Consider the following 22,993-nt stretch of genomic DNA (forward strand, 5'->3'; position numbering starts at 1 on the left):
GTAAAAGAGGCAAACTTTTGTGTTGAAGTCGTACTAGGATTTAGGTTGTTTTGACATTTAAATCATTTTAGACTAATATTATTACTGTGACTTGTATTGTTATGTCTTTTGCGTTAAGGCTAGAAAGGTAAGTTCAATATCTGAGATCAAGAAATAAGAAGACATTAATTATATTTTGTAGTGTATACAGGGATAGTCATTAAAATCCTTCGTTCATTAATTTTTTTTAATAATTTTTATTGGCTTCATTGGACTTATGACACTAAACTTGACATTTAATTTTTAAATATTAATATAAATATCAATTAATATGAAAACAACAAATCTAAAAGTGATCACAAGTCATTAAAAGAAATTATAATTTATATTTATAGAAAAAGAAATCAAGTTATACTAGCATAATTTACACATTTCGTATCTTTTTATCCTTTTTTACAATTTATACGTCTTGTTATGAGTTATGATCCTAAGTCACCCAGACTCCATTATCGAAAGAAATTCCTCTGCTTCATTAGTTAAGTTACATATTGATTTAATAATATTGTTTTTTTCTAAAAGAGATTAAAATTTTTTAAAAAGAAGAATTGAAGGGTAAAATCCAAATTTTCTCTTTAATCACTTTAAAAAGACATTTTAAAAGTTTATTTTAAAATAACATTTTTGATCCTTTAACTATTAACATTGTTAGTCAACACTTTAAAAAAAATTAAAACTCAATATCACATAAATATTTTAAGACACAAATAACTTTTTTATAATTTTTTTTCAATTTAAGCATATTATTTTTGAAAACAAAAATCTACTCATCTTCTTCCAAAAATCTTGAAAAGAAAAAAATAATTAATTATTAAAAATAGGATTTTGAACATAAAAAAAAAACTAAAAAAAATAAGAAAAGAAAAGAAATGAAAGACCTTGATGTGGCTTCCATGGGATTGATGTTAATGAATCTTCTCCTTCTCAAATAGCAAAAAATATTTATTTTTTCCTTCCAAATCAAAATTCCTTTAGTTAAAAAAACTAAAGTTGTGATTTGTTAAATCCAAACACTAGTGGGTTTTGTCTCTTTCACTAGTATTTGGGTAGCGGGTTTGATTTGTCTATGGGTGGATGACAGATTTATATGATCTTATTGTAAGTTTTTTTTGTGCGTGAGATTCAATTTTTGTAATTTTTGAAATTTGATAGAATTTTTTATATTGGTGGAAAGAGGCCTTGTTGATATTGCAGAAAATTTAAAAGTTTAGATAATAGGTGGTCTTATTGATGAGTGATATTATGTATATTGTTGTTAGATTTAAGTTTGACAATCATTTAATTGTGATGGTATTGGTTTTTTGTATTGACACAAATAGTAAGGTGGGTTGTAGGTTGTTGTGCAAAACTTGTAACAACACTATGTAACTTCGTCCTATAAGAATACAATGATTTAAAAAAAAAACTAAAGTTGTGAGAAAAAGAAAAAATTAACAAAATGCAAAATGAGAAGAGAAAATTCTTCAGTTACAAGAAGAAAAAAGGAATTCAAAAATAAGTGTTGACTGTTATAAAATTCTTCAGGTGGATCGAAATGAAAAAAATGAAAATTTGAAGGAAGCATATCAAAATTCCTTTATTTTTTTTATTAAGGTTTTTGAAAGAGGAAAGATATGACATATTTTTTTATAAAAAAAGGTATTTGTGTTTAAAATATCTATGTAATATTAGATTGAATTTTTAACAGTGATTAATACTATTAATAGTGGACAAAAAAATTATTTTAAAATAAAAAAAAATCAAAGTGTTCTTTTAAAATGATTGGAAGGTGGTTTTTGAATTTTACCTTATAATTGAAATCATAAAAGCTATTTGCCTCTTATTGATATTGACGGAGTTTTTTCTTTTCCGGATGGGGTGGGCCGGTATGGAGTTGAGTTGGTTTTAGGGCATTGAAATGCTAGCCTAGAGTTTAGCCTAACAACACGCGAGGAAAGCCCAATATGTATGCGCTACCGTAAGTGTTTCAACAAAGTTTTTTCCTTTTTTTTAATATATAGTAGTATGCCATTTTTTGAGAGAGTAAGATCAGGCATGCAAACACATACAAAGCATCAATTAGTAATGGGGATATACACAAAATTGTGGAGGTAAGGAAAAGATAATACTCCGTAAACTGACTACCTGCTTCACTATCATTTCTTACAAGGATATGCCTCAACAACAATATCAACGAGGTCAATCAGCATTTTGACAACAGCTCCAACTAGGACAGTATATAAATAAAAGGACCAATTCTTTGCTAACATGCCCTGGGCCGAAAACACATCCAAGTGGTTCAAACGACCATAGGATGAAGGCCCTTCTAGTTGAGAATTCTTTCTCACATTTCTGTGCCTGTTGATGTTATCTTTTTGTTTCTCTGGATGCTCTGTATAAGCAATCTGATGCAGATGCAGCATTGCTATCATGTTAAACCGCGAATAAAGCTGTATTGCTTCGTATCCCACCAATATAATCAAATTTCAGGGATTGCTTTGCAAAGTTGAAACCAGAAACAACAACTTTGGTTAGCATATTAGAGCGCTTCCCTCCATGTTGACATAAGATTCTCCCCCGGCCAGATGGACTAACTGGTGAACTGTAAAGGTTTTCAGGTGAAACAAAACGGCTAACATCATGTACAGCTCACACAAAAGCTAGAGCTTCATCAATTACTTTGTACATCTTACGATGGTGCTCAGCCAATCTCAATGCAAGAATTATCCGGCTTTGTTCTAATCGTGCAATGGAAGCATCTCTCTCAGCCCGCTGCTGTGTGTGTACCGTGTGGAAAATTTCGAGCTGGTCTTCGAGATTCTCGAGAGCGGTTCTGCTAGCATTCAGACTGTTGACCTTTTGAATGGCGGAGTCACCATCGTCGATTCGAAAGTCCTTCACGAAAACGAAGTCGTTCCGGTTATCGTCGCCTACGACGTCGTTGTTGTGGGATTTTCCGAGGGCTTTCATGGAGTTAAGGAAGTGAGCTCGAGAAATCGAGTGAATGGCGTCGCTGAGCTTGTTGTGTAAGTCTCAGATTTTCTCCTGAACTGCCTCGATTTCCTCGATCTCCATATCCCATTTCATTTCTATAGTAGTATGCCATTTTAGCATCAGATTTAGACAAGATTTCGAGCTTTTCAAATATCACTGGGTCAATCCATCCAAAAAAGCGTAGCACTGCTGACTCTTTAAGGCAATGAGGCAATCCCCTATGTTACTAGTCTAAATTGATTTTTGGTTTTGTGTAGAAAATAGTGACTGGGTTGCAGTGCGATTAAGTCTAATTTGACTCCTTGTCCTTTTTTGTTTTGAATGGGAGTCTTTGTATTGTTATAGGAAGCTGATCCCATTAGCAACCAGGGATAAATTGCTCGTGGTTCTTTTTTCTTTCACAGGTAACAGTTTTAATAGGGGTTACTTGTCCCCTGTTACGAGTTACTTGCTCACTACCCCAGGGCCGGTAGTTTTTGTAAAGGAATTTACAGTAATGAAATCTTATTCTTGCCTTTCCAAAAAAGGAAAAAATCGTGTCTAAAATAGGGCATATAAAACCAGTATTTTCAATTTGTTAATAGTCTCAAATTAAACCTTCATGGATGTGAAGCCATTGAATTTACCTTGTAGTACGTGTTTATTCAACCTCACAAACAACTTCATTTACGAGTGGCTAAGCGCATCTGTCTTGGGTTAGCGGTCGATGCTCTTTCCTGAATCTGTTTAATATCCCGCCATTTTTAGACACACTGTTGTACGAAGGTAGGTACTAAACGTTTTTTTGAACAAGAAGTTACCATCCCACATTTTTTCTCTTCATCGTTTAAAACGCAATCTAAGATCAATATTCCTTCCAAAAATTCCAAATTCCGGGACAGAAAGCCAGAAACTAGAGGAGAAAACTATGAAGCCTATCATCATTAGTGTTGCCTTGCTTTTTTCTTTCTCCCTTTGCCTCTCTTTATTGCCCTCACTAAATGCTGCTGGTAAAAACAACTTAATTGCTGAAGCCTGTCAAAGGGCGAGATACAAGGATCTCTGTATCTCAAGCCTTGAGGCTGAACATGCCAGCCAAGACGCTGACCTAGCTGCCCTTGCCTTGATAGCACTCAAGGTCGCTTCCAACAATGGCTCAGACACATCCGTCTACATCAAGAAGATACTCGATGGTTCAAATTTGGAACCTACCGTCGAGCAGAACTTCCAGGATTGCTCGGAAAATTACTTATCCGCGACACAGCAGCTTGATGACTCCCTGGCAGCCCTGGTATCAAAGGCTTACAAAGATGCGAAAGTCTGGTTGGAAGCTGCCATTACCGATGCAATCACTTGTGAGTCTGGGCTCAAGCAAAGCCCCGGTAACGAATTGGAGCTGTTTAGCAGGAACAACATTTTTCTCAAGCTTTGTAGCAATGCCTTGGACATCGTCAATCTTTTGGCTACAAAGTGATGTAACCCCAAGCTTCATTTGCTGCTATTAATTACTCTTAATTAGTTTGTACTACTTTTATTAGCTCATAATAATTTCTGCAATCAAATTAACCGTGCTAAAAATCTGGTGCATCGATTAAGATGCTGCCTTGCTCGCAAGTTTCATGTAATTGTGGAAATGAGACGTTAATGCTATTGCAAGGATATAATTAAGCAATGAAAATACCGGTTCTTGGGGCAGAAGACAATTGGACATCGTTGCTTGCTCTTGGACTCTGTACCAATATTATTGTAATTATTTAGGTGAAAACTACTAACGGTAAGTTTTGCTGTGTATTTAAACATTCTGTGGCATATATTGGCATCATCCAAGTACAGAACAAAATAGTTAATGTATAATTGCGTTAAGTTTTCTAATTAATTTGAGCTTAAATTTATATTTCTTCTTCAGAGGCATGGTAGAATGGATAAAAAATGAGGAAAAAAGCGAAAAGATAGAAAATATACAATTTTTTCTTATCATTGGAATGCTTGGTAGGAAAGATGGAAGATCATTGGACGAAAAAATAATTTTGTCCATTGCTTGGTCTAATTGAAAAAAGAAAGGAAAAAAAATGAAAATTATATTTTTTTTGTAAGTTAAGGTAAAAAGATACAATTTAAAAAATTATCGACAAGCTTGTTAATATGTTACACTTGATTCAGTACAGTTCTCTCTCAATTCTTTAATATTTTCAATTTGCAATAATTTGGTTTTATGAATAAGGATGAAAAATGATAAGCTCTCTTAACTTGTTTCCTCTTACTTTTCTCTCTAACCAAACACTGATAAAAATCATTTTCTTTCAAATTTTCCCCCATCCCCTTCCATCCTCCCACTTTTCAACCCTATCCAGCAAAGCCTAAGTTTGTTGCCTCAGAGGCAAATTAAGATGATAAGAATCTTTACTAAGAACGGAGAAACCACTGCATGCAGGAGGCTAGCTTGCTATTGGCCAAGACAGATCCAAAACAATTTTCTTGATAATAATAAATATTAGGTTACAGAGTACTTTTCTAACATTTGGTTAGCCATTTGGTGGCGAACCTATATATATCGAAGATGGAATAGTCCTATAAAGCTTATGGAGTACATCGACCAATATGGGGATCGAAAATTTATTTTTAATTCCTAAAGAGAGATGGGGAACAAACACGTTGTCGCGTCCATTTAAAATGAAATTTCTTCTTTTCGCAGTGACCTTAAAATGCATATTACGTTTTCTAATAAATCCTTGAACTTGTTCCTTCCAAAGTAAGTTGTAATACCAATTATTTGTTCAAAAACAAACAAAAGGAAAAAAAAAAAAGCAATTATAGATGATTGGAATGGATAACTAACACAGGTCTGCAGGGGCAACTCTATCTAATGACCTGGACAATTTTAATGTTAGTTGGAGTTCCTCCAAGGAACTTCCTTTTTGTTGCCTGGTGGATTTATCAAGGAAACTTGTCATTTTCCAATATGAAGATATTTGGGTAATCGCTTAATTTATTTTTTTGAAAATTTTTGTTTTACTCATTCAATTTTTAAAAAATCACATTTTGATCACTAATATTTATAAAAATTAATATTTTAATCATTTAATTGTTAAAAATTATTGATTATCTAATTCGACTTTCCAAGTCAGTCAACCTTAATTATATGATAAGTCCATGCTCTCTCATTTGTTATGTTACAATACATCTTGCATGTGGCATGTTCACACCACGTGATCAAAGTTAATTGTTTTAAAAAATTCATGTCAAATTAAGTACAAAAATTGCCATCAATTGGCATATTCGATGAAATTATAAACATGTATGTGAGAAAAAAAATACTTCTCATATGGAGGTTTTTGTCTTTTAAATATTAATAATTTCCCCCAGTCAGTTATAGGTAACTATCCAATTAGCTCGCAGTTTAGTGGCCAGCACAAAGACTCCAGCGTTTTTGTCCTGTTCAATCAACGTGGGAAGACGTTAGATATAGCATGAATGAGTAGGTGAATAGCCTTACGGCTTTTTTCAATTAACAATTGGAAGTATCAATATCAATTAACATTCAATATCGATAAATACCAAGCTGTAAACTTGGATAGGTCCGGTATTTACGCGCTTATTACATCAGAAAAACAATGACCAAACAAAAAAAATGAAAGAACGTAACTTCATCTGTTGATTAGTTGCTCATAATAAGCTTGCAGTGTAAGGCACTCCCGAATTTGGTAACCAGTCGTCTCCCAACAAAAAGCTAGACACAGTAAAATTAGCAGCATCGGTAGCATTAATCACATGGTAACCAGACCACGAGACCCTACTGGAAGTGTTGGATCCAGGTCCTCTGTTGTCATACTCGGCATAGTATAATGTACTCAGGGCAAAAGTTCCATCCCATTCCTTCCAACCAGCAGGATTTATCAAACTTCCCATGTAATTCTGCATGTATACAGTCCTCGAATACTCTTTCCAAGGTCTCCCTAGATACGTTTGAAAGGCGGTATTGCTCGAGGCCAGATCATCAGCAGCCACGATATTGCAGTCATGAATCGATGTGCCTGTGTTCTGGTTAGGATCGGTTCGGCCCTGTGCAGTGATGGCATTAAATTGTCCACTCATTGGGAGTCGAGGATATATGTTGCAGTTCTGGAAAACAACGGCTGCGTTTCCAAATATAAAATCAACAGTACCGTAGATGTCACATTCTCTATAAAACTGCCTTAGGGAATGAGTATACAAAGTATCTTGGAATCCTTCGAAACTGCAGCTATAGAATGCTGACAAATCACCCCCATTTCGAACTGCTACGGCCTGATGCTTGATTGCACCGGCTGTGTTCTGAAAAGTTATGTTTACCGCAACAAAATTTGGAGCCACCACAGCTGTAATATTAAACAAAATTTGTCAGATTAATTAGGCTCATATTTGTCAGACAAGAAGATGTGAAAATTTGTGCAGTTCACATGTAGTTACTTAAATGGTTCTTGAATTAAAACTCACCAAAAGTTGCGGAGTTAAATGTTGTCCACCCATCAACAACGCTACGGTTTCCGGTGATAATTGTCTGATTGATACCATCCCCGACCATCATCAAGTATTTTTTGTTCTTAGCGATGGAAATGTACTCTTGGTAAACACCGGCAGTGATGTAAATCAAGAAGTAACCATTTACACCTTTGGTGTTGTTGGGAGCTGCAGATATAGCATCGTTAATGGTAGTGAAATTTCCGCTCCCGTCCTGACTCACCGTCACAATGTTACTCACCAAGACCTCATCAGCATCAGTCGTCTGAAGAAGCTTTCTTCTGCTTACGGTCTCATAAATTGATCGTGTACGGCTCGACATTTTCAGAAGCAAACGCCCATGTTTGAATGCTAGCTGCTTGCTACTAGGCTGCCATGCGGCCTTTTTCTTCCTCTTAGGAACCCAGCCCTTTGTAAAAAGAGCCAGAGACACACTGTAGAGTTTTGTGTCATTTGTCATAGGAACCGCGAGGCCGTTCCTTATGCTCCAAGCTGAAGCAGTAGATTGTATACCGTCCAAACAGGTCTGCTGGTTAGTTAAAATAGCACTAAGCAAGGTTTGTATGTCCTCAGCTTCCACGGGGGACAGAATTTTACTAGTGGCATTGACAGTTTCGAAGGAGCTCAACAGAAAATCCATGTTCAGGCCAGCTAGAAAGTGGCAATCCTCTAAAGCACGAATTGCAGATGTTGATAACGAGGATCGGTATTCTGTTAGATACTTATCAACTAGTTTGAGGAATTTTCGAGACTGTGACAGAGATTTGCGAACAGAGAATCGACCATAGTTGTAGACATTGGTGGTTTGATTAGGGAGCACAGATCTGCAATAGGAAGGGTCTGGGGTGGACTTGCAAATGGTTCCTGGTGAGACAGGATCAGATGGGGGAGCATCTGCAAGAGAAGGAGAGATGAATAAAGGGAGAAGAATGAAGAGAGACATTGCAAGAAGAGAGCAGAGCTTGGAAGCCATAGCTTTTTTTTTAACAAAGGAGAGCTGATCAGCTGATATTGGAGGATTCGTGTTAGTGGATTAGGTTTATATAATGGGGAGAAAGTAGGTAGATTCTACCTCTAGCATGACATGGAGTAAAATACTGTCTCTTATGTCTGGGAATTTTAGAGGGTAAACCATTAATTCATTTACAACTTAAAGTCAACTGCTAAGACTTTAATAAAAACGCGTCGTTCTTCTCGAGCATGATGTCCTAAATTCTAATCCATGATCGGGGAAGCCAAGCGAACTGTTACGCGATATTTCAATATACCTACTACCAAAACATACAATTTTATTCTTGGTGCGGGTAATGTCCTACTTTTGCCTAATTCCATTGGAATTTTCCATCGGTGCATGCTTGGTCGTGTAAAATGTTTATGAGCTTTAGCCTAATCTTTCACCACTAACCCTATGTGTTGATGAAAACCAAATATAACAAAGTTAAAACTAATTGAAGATGGATTTTATATCACCTAAATTGGGTAGCTAGCTAGTGATGTTGAGGAGTTTGTTTTATTGTATTAAGCATCCAACTTAAAGATAATAGATAGAAAGATTCAACTTAAATATAAGATCATTAAAAATTAAAATATAATTAATATGGTATATATATAACATCACTCAATATCTCTTTTCATGTGTAGAGTAAGTACTAACAATCGAAATAAATGAGACTACAAATTTCTTCTCACGTATAGAGTCGAAATAAATGAGTGTACAAATCATTTAATTTAAAATTAATTAACAAATGAAGAAATCTAACTTGAAATAAGATCATTAAAATTCCAAAAACTTAAGTGATGTAACATAAGATCATTCAACAAGGTGAACCATAAAACAAGCGCCCGGCAACCTTGGCCACGTTTCATCATTTAATGACTCTAATTCCCAATGGTCTTAAAGCTAAAATACTTTAAGTTTTAGGTGATTTGGTGATCTCAATTTGCAAAGTCTAGAAAGTACGTCAACCTTAGCCCAAACATTTTGTCGAGATGTCCTAAAGTTCTCACTATCTTTGCCCAAGAATGGGTTTAGCTAATTGTCGGTGGATTTGGGATTGGATTTGCCAGCCATGATAGTTTGGTTTCTTGGAAAATAAAAAGCTAGAACACCCTAGTCAACACGCTCAAAAAGATGGTAGTCCTACGTATGTTTTTGATTTAACCATCAAAGTCATGAAAACTAGTGTGGTGAATTGCTGATTGGCTGATGACAAGAAAAAGCAAAAACTAAAAGGAAATCCAATTCGTATATGTCATCAGCCAAGTCAAACAAGCAAGAACATAGCATCCATTGACTTATGATCTCACTTTGTTTAAGCGTAAATTAAGTATGTATTTATAATATCATGAGCCGCCACTAGTTTATCACGTACCTATCGTTATCCTGGGAGCTAGAATTGATGATTAACCTAGCCTCCATAAAAGGTAAATTTATAGTTTATCTTAAAGATGTCAGCGGTGTTTGCTTTGTTAGTAGTTAATTACTTAGCATATATAAAATATTGCAAGTATGCTCTAGATTTGACTAGAATACGCGTTGCAGACTGCAGAATAAAATGTTGCCCATTTGAAAAATGAAACTGTAATGAGAAAGTCGACGCCAAGTTGCCAAACCCTTCCATAGACCATAACCAAGCAAGCCTTCCAATTCATTTAAATTTTAAGACTTTTACAAGTGGGTTTTGAATAAACGAAAAAACAGATCGGAATTCGCATGCCTAATACTTGTTGAAAGACGTTGGAGTTCTGTGCGCAAACATGTGCTGCAGAATTAACGAAGCGTCCGCAACCTACATTTAGATATTTATCAATGCTTCAACTTGTGTCAAAATAAAGTGATCCTAATTAGTAATAATTAAGGAAGCACATTTTCCATATAAGACAAGAAGAAAGCTTAAGTATGGAAAGATTAATGAGAAATTTAATATATGATAGTTAGGAGGGAATTTGGATTAGCATTAAAAAGTCAAGATCTTAAATTATACTTACTTTTATTTCAGAGGGAGAAAGTTTGAATTCAAACTTGTATTACTTAAAGGCATTAACTCATTATTTTTATTTTGAGGAATATTATTAATCCATTATTTAAATTTTAGGAAAAGTTGGTGCAGTTGGATGTTTGAAATTTTGGAACACCCAAACAGGCTGGCGGTGCTTTAGTTTCATGGCAAGAAGTTTTCGCGTGTCGCAGCCATTGGCAGAGTCGGCGTTTGGGTAAAGTCATTAAGCAAGTGCTTTAGGTCTCAAATTTAAAATTTTTTATATATTTTTATAATAATATAATTAATTATATTAAAAATATTTAAATATTTTTTATATATAATAAATATTTATTTTTTTTCACTTTTACATCTTTATTAATTATGAACTAATTATCTTATTTTTTATTAAAAATATATAAAAGATTAAAAATAAAATAAAATAAATAAAATAATATATTCTCTTACTTCTCTAATTATGTACTTAATTAGAAATCTCAATTTTTTATCACTTTTCAATTTATAAAATGTTATTTGTTTTTAATTATTTCTTCTATTTTCAATCAACTAACGATAATATATATTTAAATATCTCCAATAGTTATTTTTTCTCACTTATTTCTTTTTTCTCCAATCAACTAATAGTAAAATATATTTAATAATTTTCAACGGTTATTTTATTTTCTATCCATAAAACTATTTTTTTCAATTTATAATATCCACTTTTAAATTTTCTTCTCTCATTTGCTTTTTCTTTCTTTAACTTCAATTTTCTTCTAAAAAATACTTAAAAAATCTGTTATGCTATTGTAAGTTTCATTTATGAATTACAATAAGTATTCAACAATTAAGTATTATTATTTTAATTTTTGAAGATTTTTTATTTTAATTTAAAATTTATATTATATTATTATATTATTTTTATTTTATGTGATAGTTAACTTATTTGAATTAAAAAATTTTATTGTTGATTTTATATTAACTATTTAAAAATATAAAATAATTATAGTAGTGAAATATTTTTGACACTTTGTAATAAATATTTAAATATATCAAATTAAAAATATGAATTTAATTATATAATTTTTTTAATTTTAATAAAAATGATTCCATTTTAATATTTGACTTTAAATTTTTAAAATTATTGAGCCTTCGTGACCGGTCGTGGCTGTTGATCTCCAGTTCTGTATCCAACCACACCGACTTACCATACAGTCACAGTTCTTTACTTGTTTATGCGTTTTAAGTAAAGTATTTTTCCCTATTGTCTGCACGTAGAATATCACAGCTGGAAAATGACGCACAAAAAAAAAATGATAGAAGGAAAATGCCACTTTCTTGAAGTCGTATGGTCCCTAAGTCTACTTTCTCAATTCTAAGTTCTGACCTTTAAGTAATAACGAAAAAAATTACTGTACTTCTAATCATGAGGATGAGGAAGATAATTAGTCAATCATACAAAACTTAGTTTGGAACTCCACCAGTTGGGTTATTATACTCATCTTTGACTGGATTAGGGTGGGGGCATGATGGGGCCTTCGCCCCCATTAGCTATTGTAAATCCCATAATTTATCGTGTTTTTTCACTCACAATGAAAGGTAAATTTCTATTTTGATTCCTCCAAAATTTGGGCCCCTACATTGATATATTTCTTTGTCAACTTTTTACTATTATTTATCTCTTTAATTTTTTATCTAAATATGATTACATACATGATAGAAAATTATAAACATTATTATCTTTTATTTTTTAAAATAAAAAATTTCCCTTTATCTATCAATATGATTTTTATATTGATATTTATTATTTTTAACTAGTTTTATTTTTATTTTATTATATATTATATATCTTTTGGTCCCACAATAAAAAATTTCTAACTTCATCTTGGCAACCTAACATGATATAAAGAAGCTCTTAGATACCTTGCAAGAGTGAGTAGTGAAATTGTTGAGATTTTAACGGTAGAGCTATCAATATGGGCTGGCTCGGCTCAACTCGGCTCAAGCCTTTGTTGATTAAAAAAATATGAGTTAGATTAAGTCAGTTCATTTTTTACATAGATCATCAAAATTTCAACTCAACTCACCTCTTACTAACTCATGAGTCTGATTGGATCAAGTTATTTTTTTTTTTAATTATTTTTATAATTTTACCTAATAAATTTTTTATTAATAAAATTATTTTATGATTTAATCCATAAATTGAATAATAAAAATATGTTACAAACAAATAAATTACACCAAATACAAATAAACAAATAAATTACATAAATAAAGTTTAAATCTTTAACACTAACTACCATTCCATAAATATAAGTATATAACCAAATAATAGAAACTTCAAAACTGATTTATATCTTCCTCAATCCTAATCCTCAAGCAAAATATTTAAATTTTATTTAGACTGCAATGATATCTCAAAGTTTGAATTATTATCAATTTATCATTTAATATTCATTGACATAAAAAATAGAGATAATAGGTTTTAATCTAAACTATAATTATTAATTTGATAATTAAAAATTAAAGACATTAAAATATATAAAATAAGTAATATCATTGATAACTAAATTATTAATTTTATATAGTTAAATATATAAAATTATTAATTTTTTTTTCTTTTGGCCCACCCACCCTAGCCCACTGATTAGATAGACAAGCCCATTTAGGTTTGATTTTAATATGAACTTAAATTTTTAAATTCAATCCATCTCATATTTAATAAAAAATGAACTGATCTGATGGGTTAAACCCATTTTGACAGGTCTATTTAACGGTGTGCAGGGTTGTCCATTTAAGTTTGTGAATTCAGTTTGTTATTTTTATTATATATATATATATATATATATATATATCAAAAATTAGAATCCAACAAAAATTTCAAATTGACAATAAGATAATATGTTTTAAAAAATATTCGACTGCATTAATACATATGCTCGTTTGTACTATGTATGTTGCTTAACAGATGCATGAAGTCGTACTTATAAGATAATGCACAACTATTACTTACCCTAAAAATACTGGTTCCAGACATTAATTAATAATTTAAGGACCCGATACTACCTACACTAGATGTGTGCATGATGCTTATTGTTATAATTAAGAATGAATGAAATTAAGAAGGGAAATACAATTCTTTTATTGAAAAAAATTTGTCAAAATTTTTTTGATGATTAGAAATTGGAATTTCTGCTTTGACAATTGCAAGTTCAAATCAGGATCTAAAGGGATATACTCGCACAAATGAGATCCCAGCTAATCCTTGTTTGGTAATTCTAGTATTAATTATTTGAGTCAAACTTTGAAGAAAATCAATTTATACATTAATTTCTGGATATTTTAAATTTTATAAGCATGTCTACGAAGTTATCACATATCGGTTAAATTATAATTAAAATAATTATCAATTATATAAATTTGGTTGTATAAATTAAAAATCTTGTTGAGACGTATCAAAAACAATCCAAAGGCCATTAGAAGTAATCTTTACCCATTAAAATTGAAAGTATTTATTTATGGGTTGGGCCAGGCTTCTAGCTTAAAAGTTTGCCATTAGCTTAATGAATCCAAGCCAGGTCCAACCAAAGAAATGTTAGGAACTTAGCCGGGTTGGAATACGTAGAACCATAAAATGCCAAGTCGAGCCCAACTCAATTTGCAAAGTCCACAAACACTTAAAAAGACTCTTGGCGGGCCGCCCAGCCAGTGAATACATGAGAGAATACATTTTGGTAAACATAGGGATGAGAAGCACTGTTCTAGAAATATTTACTGTCTAAACAGGTGGTTAAAAAATGAACAGAATCTTTTGCTAGCAAAGGGGAACTTGAGAAGGGCATGGGCATGTGATGACCAATTACTATTTTTGATGCCTTATTCTTGTCTGAGAACCAACGCGCACATAAATGCATGTTTAATGAAATCTGCATAATAGTATAATAGAGTAATGTAATTTCAATTTCTTAATGTTTTTCAGGACATTTGATTTTGCTCATAGCTTTTCCTTTACGTCCTAGAACAGTAAAAACCCCGCCCGCCAAGTCCATTTATTCTTTGATCAAGGAAATTAATGCGACTGCTCGTCTGCAACAAATCAATATCAAAGACCAACCATAACCTCGAGAATTGCCAGCACTGCCATCTGTCAATGCCGAGCCACTGCCATAGAACTAAACTGCCTAACTATTGAATGACTTCATTCCTATATGTGACATTGTAATTAGAAAACAAAAATAAACATCTCCATTTACCAAATTATAAATTAAAAATGAAGGATCCTCAATTTGATGATGATAAACTTCTATTCAATTAACAAAGAAAGTTCAAAGAGTCCTCCAAGTGCATAGTCACAAAAGGAAAAAAAAAAAAAAGAACAGCTTTTCGGTGCCTAAATTCATGTTTATGATCTGCGATCCACGTTGATTTAATTTTTGAAATGTACAATCATATATATATAAAAGCAGTGATGACTGTCCCCTTATCGGTGCATAAAGGGCTCCAAATCAAATGTGTGAATCAAACGTTTTTTATATAGAAGTGCCGCCTATTTTCTGTCAAAGCATGGCTTTTGGCATACGTACCAAACCCCTTTCGTCATGTGCATTTCTGCCAATTTAGACTTTTCTGGCAACATTTCAATCTCGTGCCTCATTTACTTCGGAGTTATTTGTCTCTCATGCTTTGTCTGTTTATAATTTGAAAGATTTGACCCCTGACGTACGTTGATGTTACTTTGCATTTAAATTACAGAGAGAGCTTCTATAAATTGATTCTTTGTATCAATTAGACAAATATAAAACGTATCAAACTCCCATTTTTTTATTGAAGAAGCTTCCTCTAATTTCTCAAGTTATTAAAACCTATTCATTATTATAGAGAAGGTAATAATGCGACAGATTGAACCGTTTTTAATTCGTAATTTACTCATGATGTTGTTAGAGAAAAGATTTTATGAAACCGTTTACTGAACCAAACTCCTCTTTATCGTAAAATTGTTTATATTATGATATTGTGTAAGATTAACCACTATTCTGCTAGGGGCTGGGGGAAATAATATGTTTTGCGGTGTGAGAATGTAAGATGTCTACTTTTATTGTTATGGGGAAATAACAGAACAGAAATATGACGTGACCTGTGTGAAGTAACACTTTTGTAAATGTTTTGAATAATTTAATTTTAAGGGAAACTGTGTCCTAATTATAGATTACACCCGTGAGATGTCAAGCTCAACTTTCTCATTCTACAACATGAGGTACAACCATTGAACTTTAAGCATGTAGTGCTTGTTCTTTCACATCTTCATCGAATGACATTATTGTGAATTGTGACACCAGGTACAGTATATATTTTATAGAAGAAAGTAATTGTAGGCCACAAATTTGCCATAAACATTGTGCTCCTGCTTGACTTTCATGATTGTGGTTCACATTCTGCATATTCAAGACAAAGATTCACCGCAAGCTACCCGTCCCTAAAAAGTTCTACTCTACAGGTTTTAGTTTCCAAGCAACCTTAATTAGAATCAGATTAGGCTACAGTCAATTTATTGGGTCCAGGTGGAGTCCAAACACTTTTAAAGTTCCCTCTCAGGCAGACCTTGTGAGGTCCAGTTGCAGTGGACCATGACCCATGTAAGGCCACTTGTTCTACTCAACGGCAATCAACAACCTTCTTTAAGAAGGAGCAATTATCCTCTTCGCACTTTGTCAGTCTGCTAATATCAAAGCACTTTCCTTTCCTGTCCTCCCTCCCTGTTCTCTACTTCTCCATTTTCAACGTCAAAAAATAGCATCAACCATGTACATTCCTTGTGGAAGATCTAAGCCCCTGCATGTTCTTTTATTCGTTTCGACTCTTGTCTTTGTCCTGCTTTTGTCGGTGGCTATCCTAAAAAAGAGCCCCAAAACCGCAAAAATCCAGCATTTTCACGTCCACAATCATCTCCAAATTGCTCACTCAGCATGTCAAGGCACATTATACCCCGACCTTTGCGTCTCAACCATCTCTGTTCTCCCAGATCTCGCCTCCAAATCACTTCCAGAGCTCATCTCAGCAATCTTGAACCAGACAATGTACGAGGTCAGACTCGCCTCCGCAAATTGCACCAACATTGAAAGGAGGTTCAAAAGTTACAACACATTAGAAGAGAGAGCTATAAACGATTGCCTGGAGCTTTTCGACAACACCCTGGCGGAGCTCAAAGTAGCCCTCGCTGATCTCACCCCGAAGAAATTAGCAGTCTCGAATAACTACCACGACTTGCAGACTTTGTTGAGCGCTGCAATGACGAACCAGTACACATGTCTTGATGGGTTTTCTCATAGCAAAGGAAATATTAAGAACATTATCAAAAAAGGTCTGCACAACATCTCTCATCACGTCAGTAACTCTCTCGTCATGCTCAACAAAGTCCCCGGTGTGAACAAATCCAAATCCGAGGTTTTCCCTGAATACGGACGTGTGAAAAACGGGTTCCCCACATGGTTATCCTCGAAAGATCGAAAACTGCTACAGGCTTCAGTTAATGAAACCAAGTTCGATCTGATAGTTGCCAAAGACGGCACTGGAAACTTCACTAACATCACCGATGCTGTTGCCGCCGCTCCGAACAACAGTGACACAAGGTTTAGTTAACAAATTTATACTCCTTCTGTTACAAAATGTTAAACTGAGAAGATTAAGAGCTCCTAATGAGCTGATTAAAGCTGCTGATTTGTTGAATTAGGTTTGTGATATACATAAAAGCAGGGGCTTATTTTGAAAATGTAGAGGTGGAAAGGAAGAAGAAAATGCTGATGTTTGTGGGAGATGGGATCGGGAAGACAGTGGTGAAGGCGAGCAGAAATGTCGTCGATGGCTACACCACTTTCCGTTCTGCAACAGTCGGTGAGTTTGAAATTTCAATTAACTTTCTAATTTAGTACTAATTGTTTTTTAAGCCTAATTAAACAATTTTATGTTTAGCGATAAACTTGTTATATATGCTTTATTTTTATGTTTAGCGATAAATACAATGGTTAAAACAATCATATACAATGATTTTGAACCAATCAAAAGAGAAAGCCACGCTGACGTGTCCACTCTTTGTTTTTTCTTGCTACCTCCTAGCGGCTTAGATGATACTACTATAGATAGAATTTAGGAAGTGTCTATGACATTACTCGTAAGATTAATTGATTAATTAGGACTTGGCTTAGCTTATATTTTCACACCTCCAACGAGATATTACCCTTATTAATTAGTCTCAGTCCTCGTTGTGGCTACAAGCAGACAAAGTTTAATGCTTTTCAATAGAAATAGAATAGGATAGACACGCAGCAGTATTTCAAAAGTAGAGGTACGTTACTTACCAATACCATTCAAGTCATTCACATGTTATGATAAAGCAACACGAGGGAGCTTACCCAGGGTGCTCCTGCTGCTGTTCTAAATTTTTAATTTTATGATGAGTGAAATCTCTATCATTTTTGCTTCATTTGCTTATCTTTTCAATTTTTGTCATTTTACGTAAAAAGTATTGAAAATTATTTTAGAAAATAATAACGCGAGTTATTAGGGACTATAACTGTACGATAAATTCTAAATATACTTTTCTAAGTCAATAATCGATTGTTCGCCTTCTCATAATGTTCTTTAAAAGAATCTCGGGGAAAATCAATGCTTCTATGTGAAAACCTAAAAATGAGGAGAAAATGTATAACATCTTTCTTTTTTATTTGTTTGACCTAGTAATTTAAAAAAAAAGAAGAATAAGACACCCAAATTATACAGTCGCATCCATAACTAGACGTTGGCGATATAATTTTTAAAATGAAACTTTTGTAGACAGTCAACCTCATTAAATGTCCTTAACATTAGTGCTTCTCTAGGGAAACAAAAAAAAAAAACAAGGAGAGACGCCAAAAAAATAAATGAGGGCTCATAGACCATGAAGCATGAAGAGGGCGCATGCATAACCGAGTGACTCACTTGCGTGCTGATTGATATAGATGTTTCACTGCCGTTGCTTTCAATTTTGATTACATCCACCGGTATATGTCGTGTCGGTAGATTAGGATTAGGACACGCATCTCCTGATGGCCGTGCATCCCGGGTAAAATTGAAGCGCGTTAATTACTGATTTTGTCGGGGACAAAGATTTTTGTCTTCACCCGCTTTTTGTTAGAACATCATTCATTATTCGGTTCTTTATTGCTATTAATAATCATGTCATGATAATCCCTTAAACCTTTGATGAAACACTTTATAAAATTTCAACCAACTCCACAGTTGCCCACAGGCTACGTGGGTCTGCTCTCATTGGTTTATCCACCCTTTTTAGTTGCTTTAAACATTGACAAGGTTCTTGCGACTAATCAAAAGTCTGCTCTCTTTTTCGTCCTTCAGCTGTGGTGGGGAACGGTTTCATAGCCAAGGATATAACATTTGAAAACTCAGCAGGGCCAAGCAAACACCAGGCGGTGGCTTTAAGGAGTGGGTCAGATCTCTCTGCATTTTACAAGTGCAGCTTCGTTGGCTACCAGGACACTCTCTACGCCCATTCCCTCAGGCAATTCTACCGCGACTGTGACATATACGGGACAATTGACTTCGTCTTTGGAAACGCTGCTGCGGTTTTCCAAGAGTGTAATTTATATGCTCGTAAACCGAATCCAAACCAAAAGAACATTTTCACAGCTCAAGGGAGAGAAGACCCTAACCAGAACACTGGGATTTCAATTTTGAACAGTAAGATTGCCGCTGCTGCGGATTTGATCCCGGTCAAATCATCGTTCAAGACATACTTGGGGCGTCCCTGGAAAGAGTATTCCAGGACAGTTATTATGCGATCATACATTGATGATTCGGTGGATCCTGCTGGGTGGTTAGAATGGAATGCTACATTTGCTTTGAGTACCCTTTATTATGGGGAGTATTTGAACAGAGGCCCGGGGTCGAATACGAGTGCGAGGGTTACTTGGCCTGGTTATAGGGTCATCAACAGCTCGACTGAGGCAAGTCAGTTCACGGTTGGGACATTTATACAAGGAAATGAGTGGTTAAATTCCACTAATATTCCATTCTCTCTCAATTTGAGTTGAACCTCGAAAGCCAAATGTCACTATTTATTTTTTTTTTTGGTAATTTGATTTTGTCCTGGTTTGGTCAAGTAGCCGAACCGCATTTTGATCAGCTACCATCACAAGTCAAATTGCTTTTTTACTAGAATTAATAAAAAGCTGTATTAATTCATTTGAGAATTACAGTTATTGTTATATGCAATATTTCAAATTTAAATTCATCTGACCGGAGAAGCGATAGGTTAGGGTGAAAGTTCCCCCACTTCGCTCTAAATTTTGAAATTGGGCTCAAAACTAATGGACCTGTTGGACTGGTCTCTTTGATAACATAAGTATAGATATATGAGATTGGCCCAAACAATTTAAACTCATGTGCCATATTTCGTGAATGAGACCCAAAGTGCAGCCCAAATTCTCTCTCTCTCCCCCTCTTACAATTTATATAATTTAAATTCATTATATGGAAAAATGGTAATCAAAATATTTATCTTTTTTCATCTATAATCTCACATGATAATATTATTTTTTAGTTCAACGAACCAAAGCATTAGCTAAATAGGATCATCATTTTTGTTATAAAATTTACAAAAAATAATAAAAATTCTGTTTTTTCTTCTTTTTTTTGGCCTTTTCCTTCTCTGTTCTTTCTCTTGCGGGTCATGGACTAGGCCGACATGGAAAAAGGCTGAATCGGGCCTTTTCAAACCCTTTTATCCTTCTTACTCGTGGTTAGGGATGAGTATTAATGATTCAAATAAAAATAACTCATCGAAATTAATTGAATTCAGATTAATTTTTTTAATTATGATATTAATTGATTAGAAAAGATACTCTATTCAACTATTGCGGTGAGTTTGGTTGATTTTGATTATTTTTTATAAGAGTTCGACAAATATAGATTTCAAAATTTTAATCAAATTGATCAAATGCTTATCTCTCTCCATTTCTTTCATCCTTTTTATGTCCTTACTCTCTCTAAAATACCCTCAAAATCTTAAAATTTTTGTAACACCCCCAAAAATTTTCATTCCATTCATATCCTAGCAAAGTGTTGGTGTCATGAATTTTATGTTAAAAAGATATGTGATGTATATTTGACAGATAAATAAAAGTCTTCTTTCATTTATTATGTATATTTTTTAAGTTAAAAATGTAAATCCGTAATAAAATAGTATCAAAATTTATCAAACTTTTTATTGATATAAGACTTTCACAAAAGATGTTAAGATGGAACTAAATTTGGATCAAACTCTTTATTGAGTTTTGTTTGTATCTCATTTTGTAATTGATAGAAGTGCCCTTCTCTTTCAGTAATTTGGCGCAGCGAGGACTGAGGAGTTGCTGATTACGGTATAGAATGATCCCCCAACTCACATAGGATGCCCAAAGTGTAGAAACAGTGACACCCAATTCACCGCAAAGACCGGAAATCAGGGGATGCAAAATACTTGTGTAGAAAATAATGAACCCCCGGCCCAGCCACCCCAGACCCAGATAGTTCAGAAAATAGCAATCATGAGACTGCTAGCAAGTTGCAAAATTGCAACATGCATGCTTTTGTCAGGTAAAAGCGAAGGGACAGTATTTGAGAGAGTTTTATAATAGGAGGCTGACTGCCTGAGCTCCCCTCGGACCTGCTAAACATTGGTCTATCTTTATCTCAATGATAACCCCGAATCAAATTTATTGTAGGGAAATTAAGCCTAAATTAGAAATGCACTTTGTATGTGATAGAAGTTAATCTGTTAGCACAAATCACCAGCTCAAGTAATAACAAGTTGGCTACTAAATCAGTAGTAGTATAATCTATCAAAATTTCATCCTAGACAGCAGTTAATAAAGACAAAAAGTTTATGTTTTTATAGAATAGAATAGTTGGTAAATACTGCAAACTACAACTTTTAAAAAGAGAATGTCTTTCACTAAAGTAGTAGCCGTTGGGGAGAACAGCTCCATTCCACCCAATGACAAAAGCAGAAGGCATATTAAAGCGAAGCTTTCGCCGATGTAATTATGGTTTTGACTTGGACGTCCTTCGTCCTCACGTTTCATGCAAATGTTAAGTGTAGGTCGTCATAAACTAAGCTGCATTTGCCCTCCTTCTTTCACATTTCATTTTCAACTCTGTCTAATGACAGTAATGCTTGTGTCAGCTTTTCAGTCGCAGTTTGATGACTGATTAGTCTCTTCCCCCCATCTATCTTCGCTTTTACAGAGAGGCGCGCGCATAGAAGATGGGAACGTGAGTTCTTGCTTTTGCATGTGGGAGGATTTCAGAAGAGCACATGACGACTGGGTCGTATTTTGCCCATTGCCCATCCCTTTCTCACCAAAATTATTTAAATTCCTTTAGTACTGTTTCTCTGGTTTCTCCGTTTTCCCATTTATTCATTTTGCTTACTTTATAATGAAGCTTTTGTTAGTTAATAAGATTAGAGTTTGAGAATAATTTCCTGTTAATCCAACATGCATGTCTCCTTGCTTTGCGATCAAACTTAATTCCATTATTTGGCAGGTTACTATATATTGACTATCACCATGAGTTCTGTATCTATAATATAAGGTAGCTAGATCTGTTTTACCATAGTCTTTTGCCAGCTGCTTTTTCATTTTGTTTTCGTTCCTTTTGCATCGAACGCTTGCTGACCATTTTGCTGGGCAACATGACATGGGTCCTTTCTGCTTCTCTTTACATAATTCATTGAGCGGAAAATTAAGGGCAAACATCTCTCAAGTCCCAATCCTTTTCTGATTGGCAGCAAATTAAGGGAATGCCCACCTAAATAATGCTGTAGCGCGTATGGAATACAAAAAAAAAAGAGGTCCAATCATTAAAAGAAAATTCCGAAAAAAATAATTCTCTGCCACATGGAGAAACACACTTTTGCATAATATGATATAGATTGATAAATAGTACCATAGTATATTATTGTAGGAGTCCGGCCTTTCATCATATTTTCTCATGATTTATTTGATTCTTTACTCTTTTTTCTCTTCTTTTGGCTTATAGCCTTTAATCGTTCGAGGACCAAAGAAATATGAAAGAGTAATATAACCAAATTGGGAGAAACAAGATGGTACGGGCATTTAGAGATTGGTGGATGGGGGTGGATCCACCTGTACGATACAATTTTCATGTACAGTTGGAGAGGAGGTCTAGAAGTTCCCTTAGGCTTATGTTGAATTCCTGATTCAAGCACATCATCACGAAGTACAACTTCTGCATGCACTACAAAAAATTTTTGTATTTCCAATGAAAAATATTTCGTTGAAAATTTTCAATGAATTTTCAGCGAAATATAATTAAAATTTTTAATTACTTATTCCAACGGATTTTCAACAGACTTATATTGAAAATTTTTCAACGAAATTTTTTATTGGAAATTTGACTTGTACAATATTTTCAACGAAAATTTTCGGTAGAAATCCGTTGGAACTGTAAACTAAAAAAAAAAATTTGTAATATTT

General features: G+C 34.0%; 3 protein-coding genes and 1 pseudogene across 3 annotated transcripts; 2 read left to right on the top strand and 2 right to left on the bottom strand.

The window, feature by feature from the left end:
* Positions 1-2,171: 2,171 nt before the first annotated feature.
* Positions 2,172-3,407, bottom strand: LOC18613595 (plastid division protein PDV1 pseudogene; annotated as a pseudogene).
* Positions 3,408-3,916: 509 nt separating this feature from the next.
* Positions 3,917-4,464, top strand: LOC18613596 (Plant invertase/pectin methylesterase inhibitor superfamily protein). The gene has a single exon (XM_007050919.3). The coding sequence runs from the start codon at positions 3,917-3,919 to the stop codon at positions 4,460-4,462; it is 546 nt and encodes a 181-aa protein (XP_007050981.3). The 3' UTR covers positions 4,463-4,464.
* Positions 4,465-6,464: 2,000 nt separating this feature from the next.
* Positions 6,465-8,498, bottom strand: ATPMEPCRB (Plant invertase/pectin methylesterase inhibitor superfamily). The gene is made up of 2 exons (XM_007050920.3): positions 7,462-8,498; positions 6,465-7,343 (listed from the first exon to the last, which is right to left on the bottom strand). Exons 1-2 carry the CDS (start codon positions 8,456-8,458, stop codon positions 6,652-6,654), a joined length of 1,689 nt encoding a protein of 562 aa, XP_007050982.3. The 5' UTR covers positions 8,459-8,498; the 3' UTR covers positions 6,465-6,651.
* Positions 8,499-16,117: 7,619 nt separating this feature from the next.
* LOC108661504 (pectinesterase-like) lies at positions 16,118-19,705 on the top strand. Its single transcript, XM_018118633.2, has 3 exons — positions 16,118-17,089; positions 17,191-17,351; positions 18,852-19,705. Exons 1-3 carry the CDS (start codon positions 16,263-16,265, stop codon positions 19,544-19,546), a joined length of 1,683 nt encoding a protein of 560 aa, XP_017974122.1. The 5' UTR covers positions 16,118-16,262; the 3' UTR covers positions 19,547-19,705.
* Positions 19,706-22,993: the final 3,288 nt, after the last annotated feature.

This window comes from Theobroma cacao, chromosome 1, assembly GCF_053813885.1.
Source record: "Theobroma cacao isolate CCN51 chromosome 1, ASM5381388v1, whole genome shotgun sequence".
Classification (NCBI taxonomy): Eukaryota; Viridiplantae; Streptophyta; class Magnoliopsida; order Malvales; family Malvaceae; genus Theobroma; species Theobroma cacao.

What these genes read in the sequence shown, in the direction of transcription:
- LOC18613596 (XM_007050919.3), top strand. Translation starts at nt 3,917, where the DNA reads ATGAAGCCTATCATCATTAGTGTTGCCTTGCTTTTTTCTTTCTCCCTT.
- ATPMEPCRB (XM_007050920.3), bottom strand. Translation starts at nt 8,458, where the DNA reads ATGGCTTCCAAGCTCTGCTCTCTTCTTGCAATGTCTCTCTTCATTCTT. An exon ending in ATTTAACTCCGCAACTTTTG is followed by an intron (nt 7,344 to 7,461) that starts GTGAGTTTTAAT and finishes TTAATATTACAG; the next exon opens with CTGTGGTGGCTCCAAATTTT.
- LOC108661504 (XM_018118633.2), top strand. Translation starts at nt 16,263, where the DNA reads ATGTACATTCCTTGTGGAAGATCTAAGCCCCTGCATGTTCTTTTATTC. An exon ending in CCGAACAACAGTGACACAAG is followed by an intron (nt 17,090 to 17,190) that starts GTTTAGTTAACA and finishes TTGTTGAATTAG; the next exon opens with GTTTGTGATATACATAAAAG. An exon ending in TTTCCGTTCTGCAACAGTCG is followed by an intron (nt 17,352 to 18,851) that starts GTGAGTTTGAAA and finishes TTCGTCCTTCAG; the next exon opens with CTGTGGTGGGGAACGGTTTC.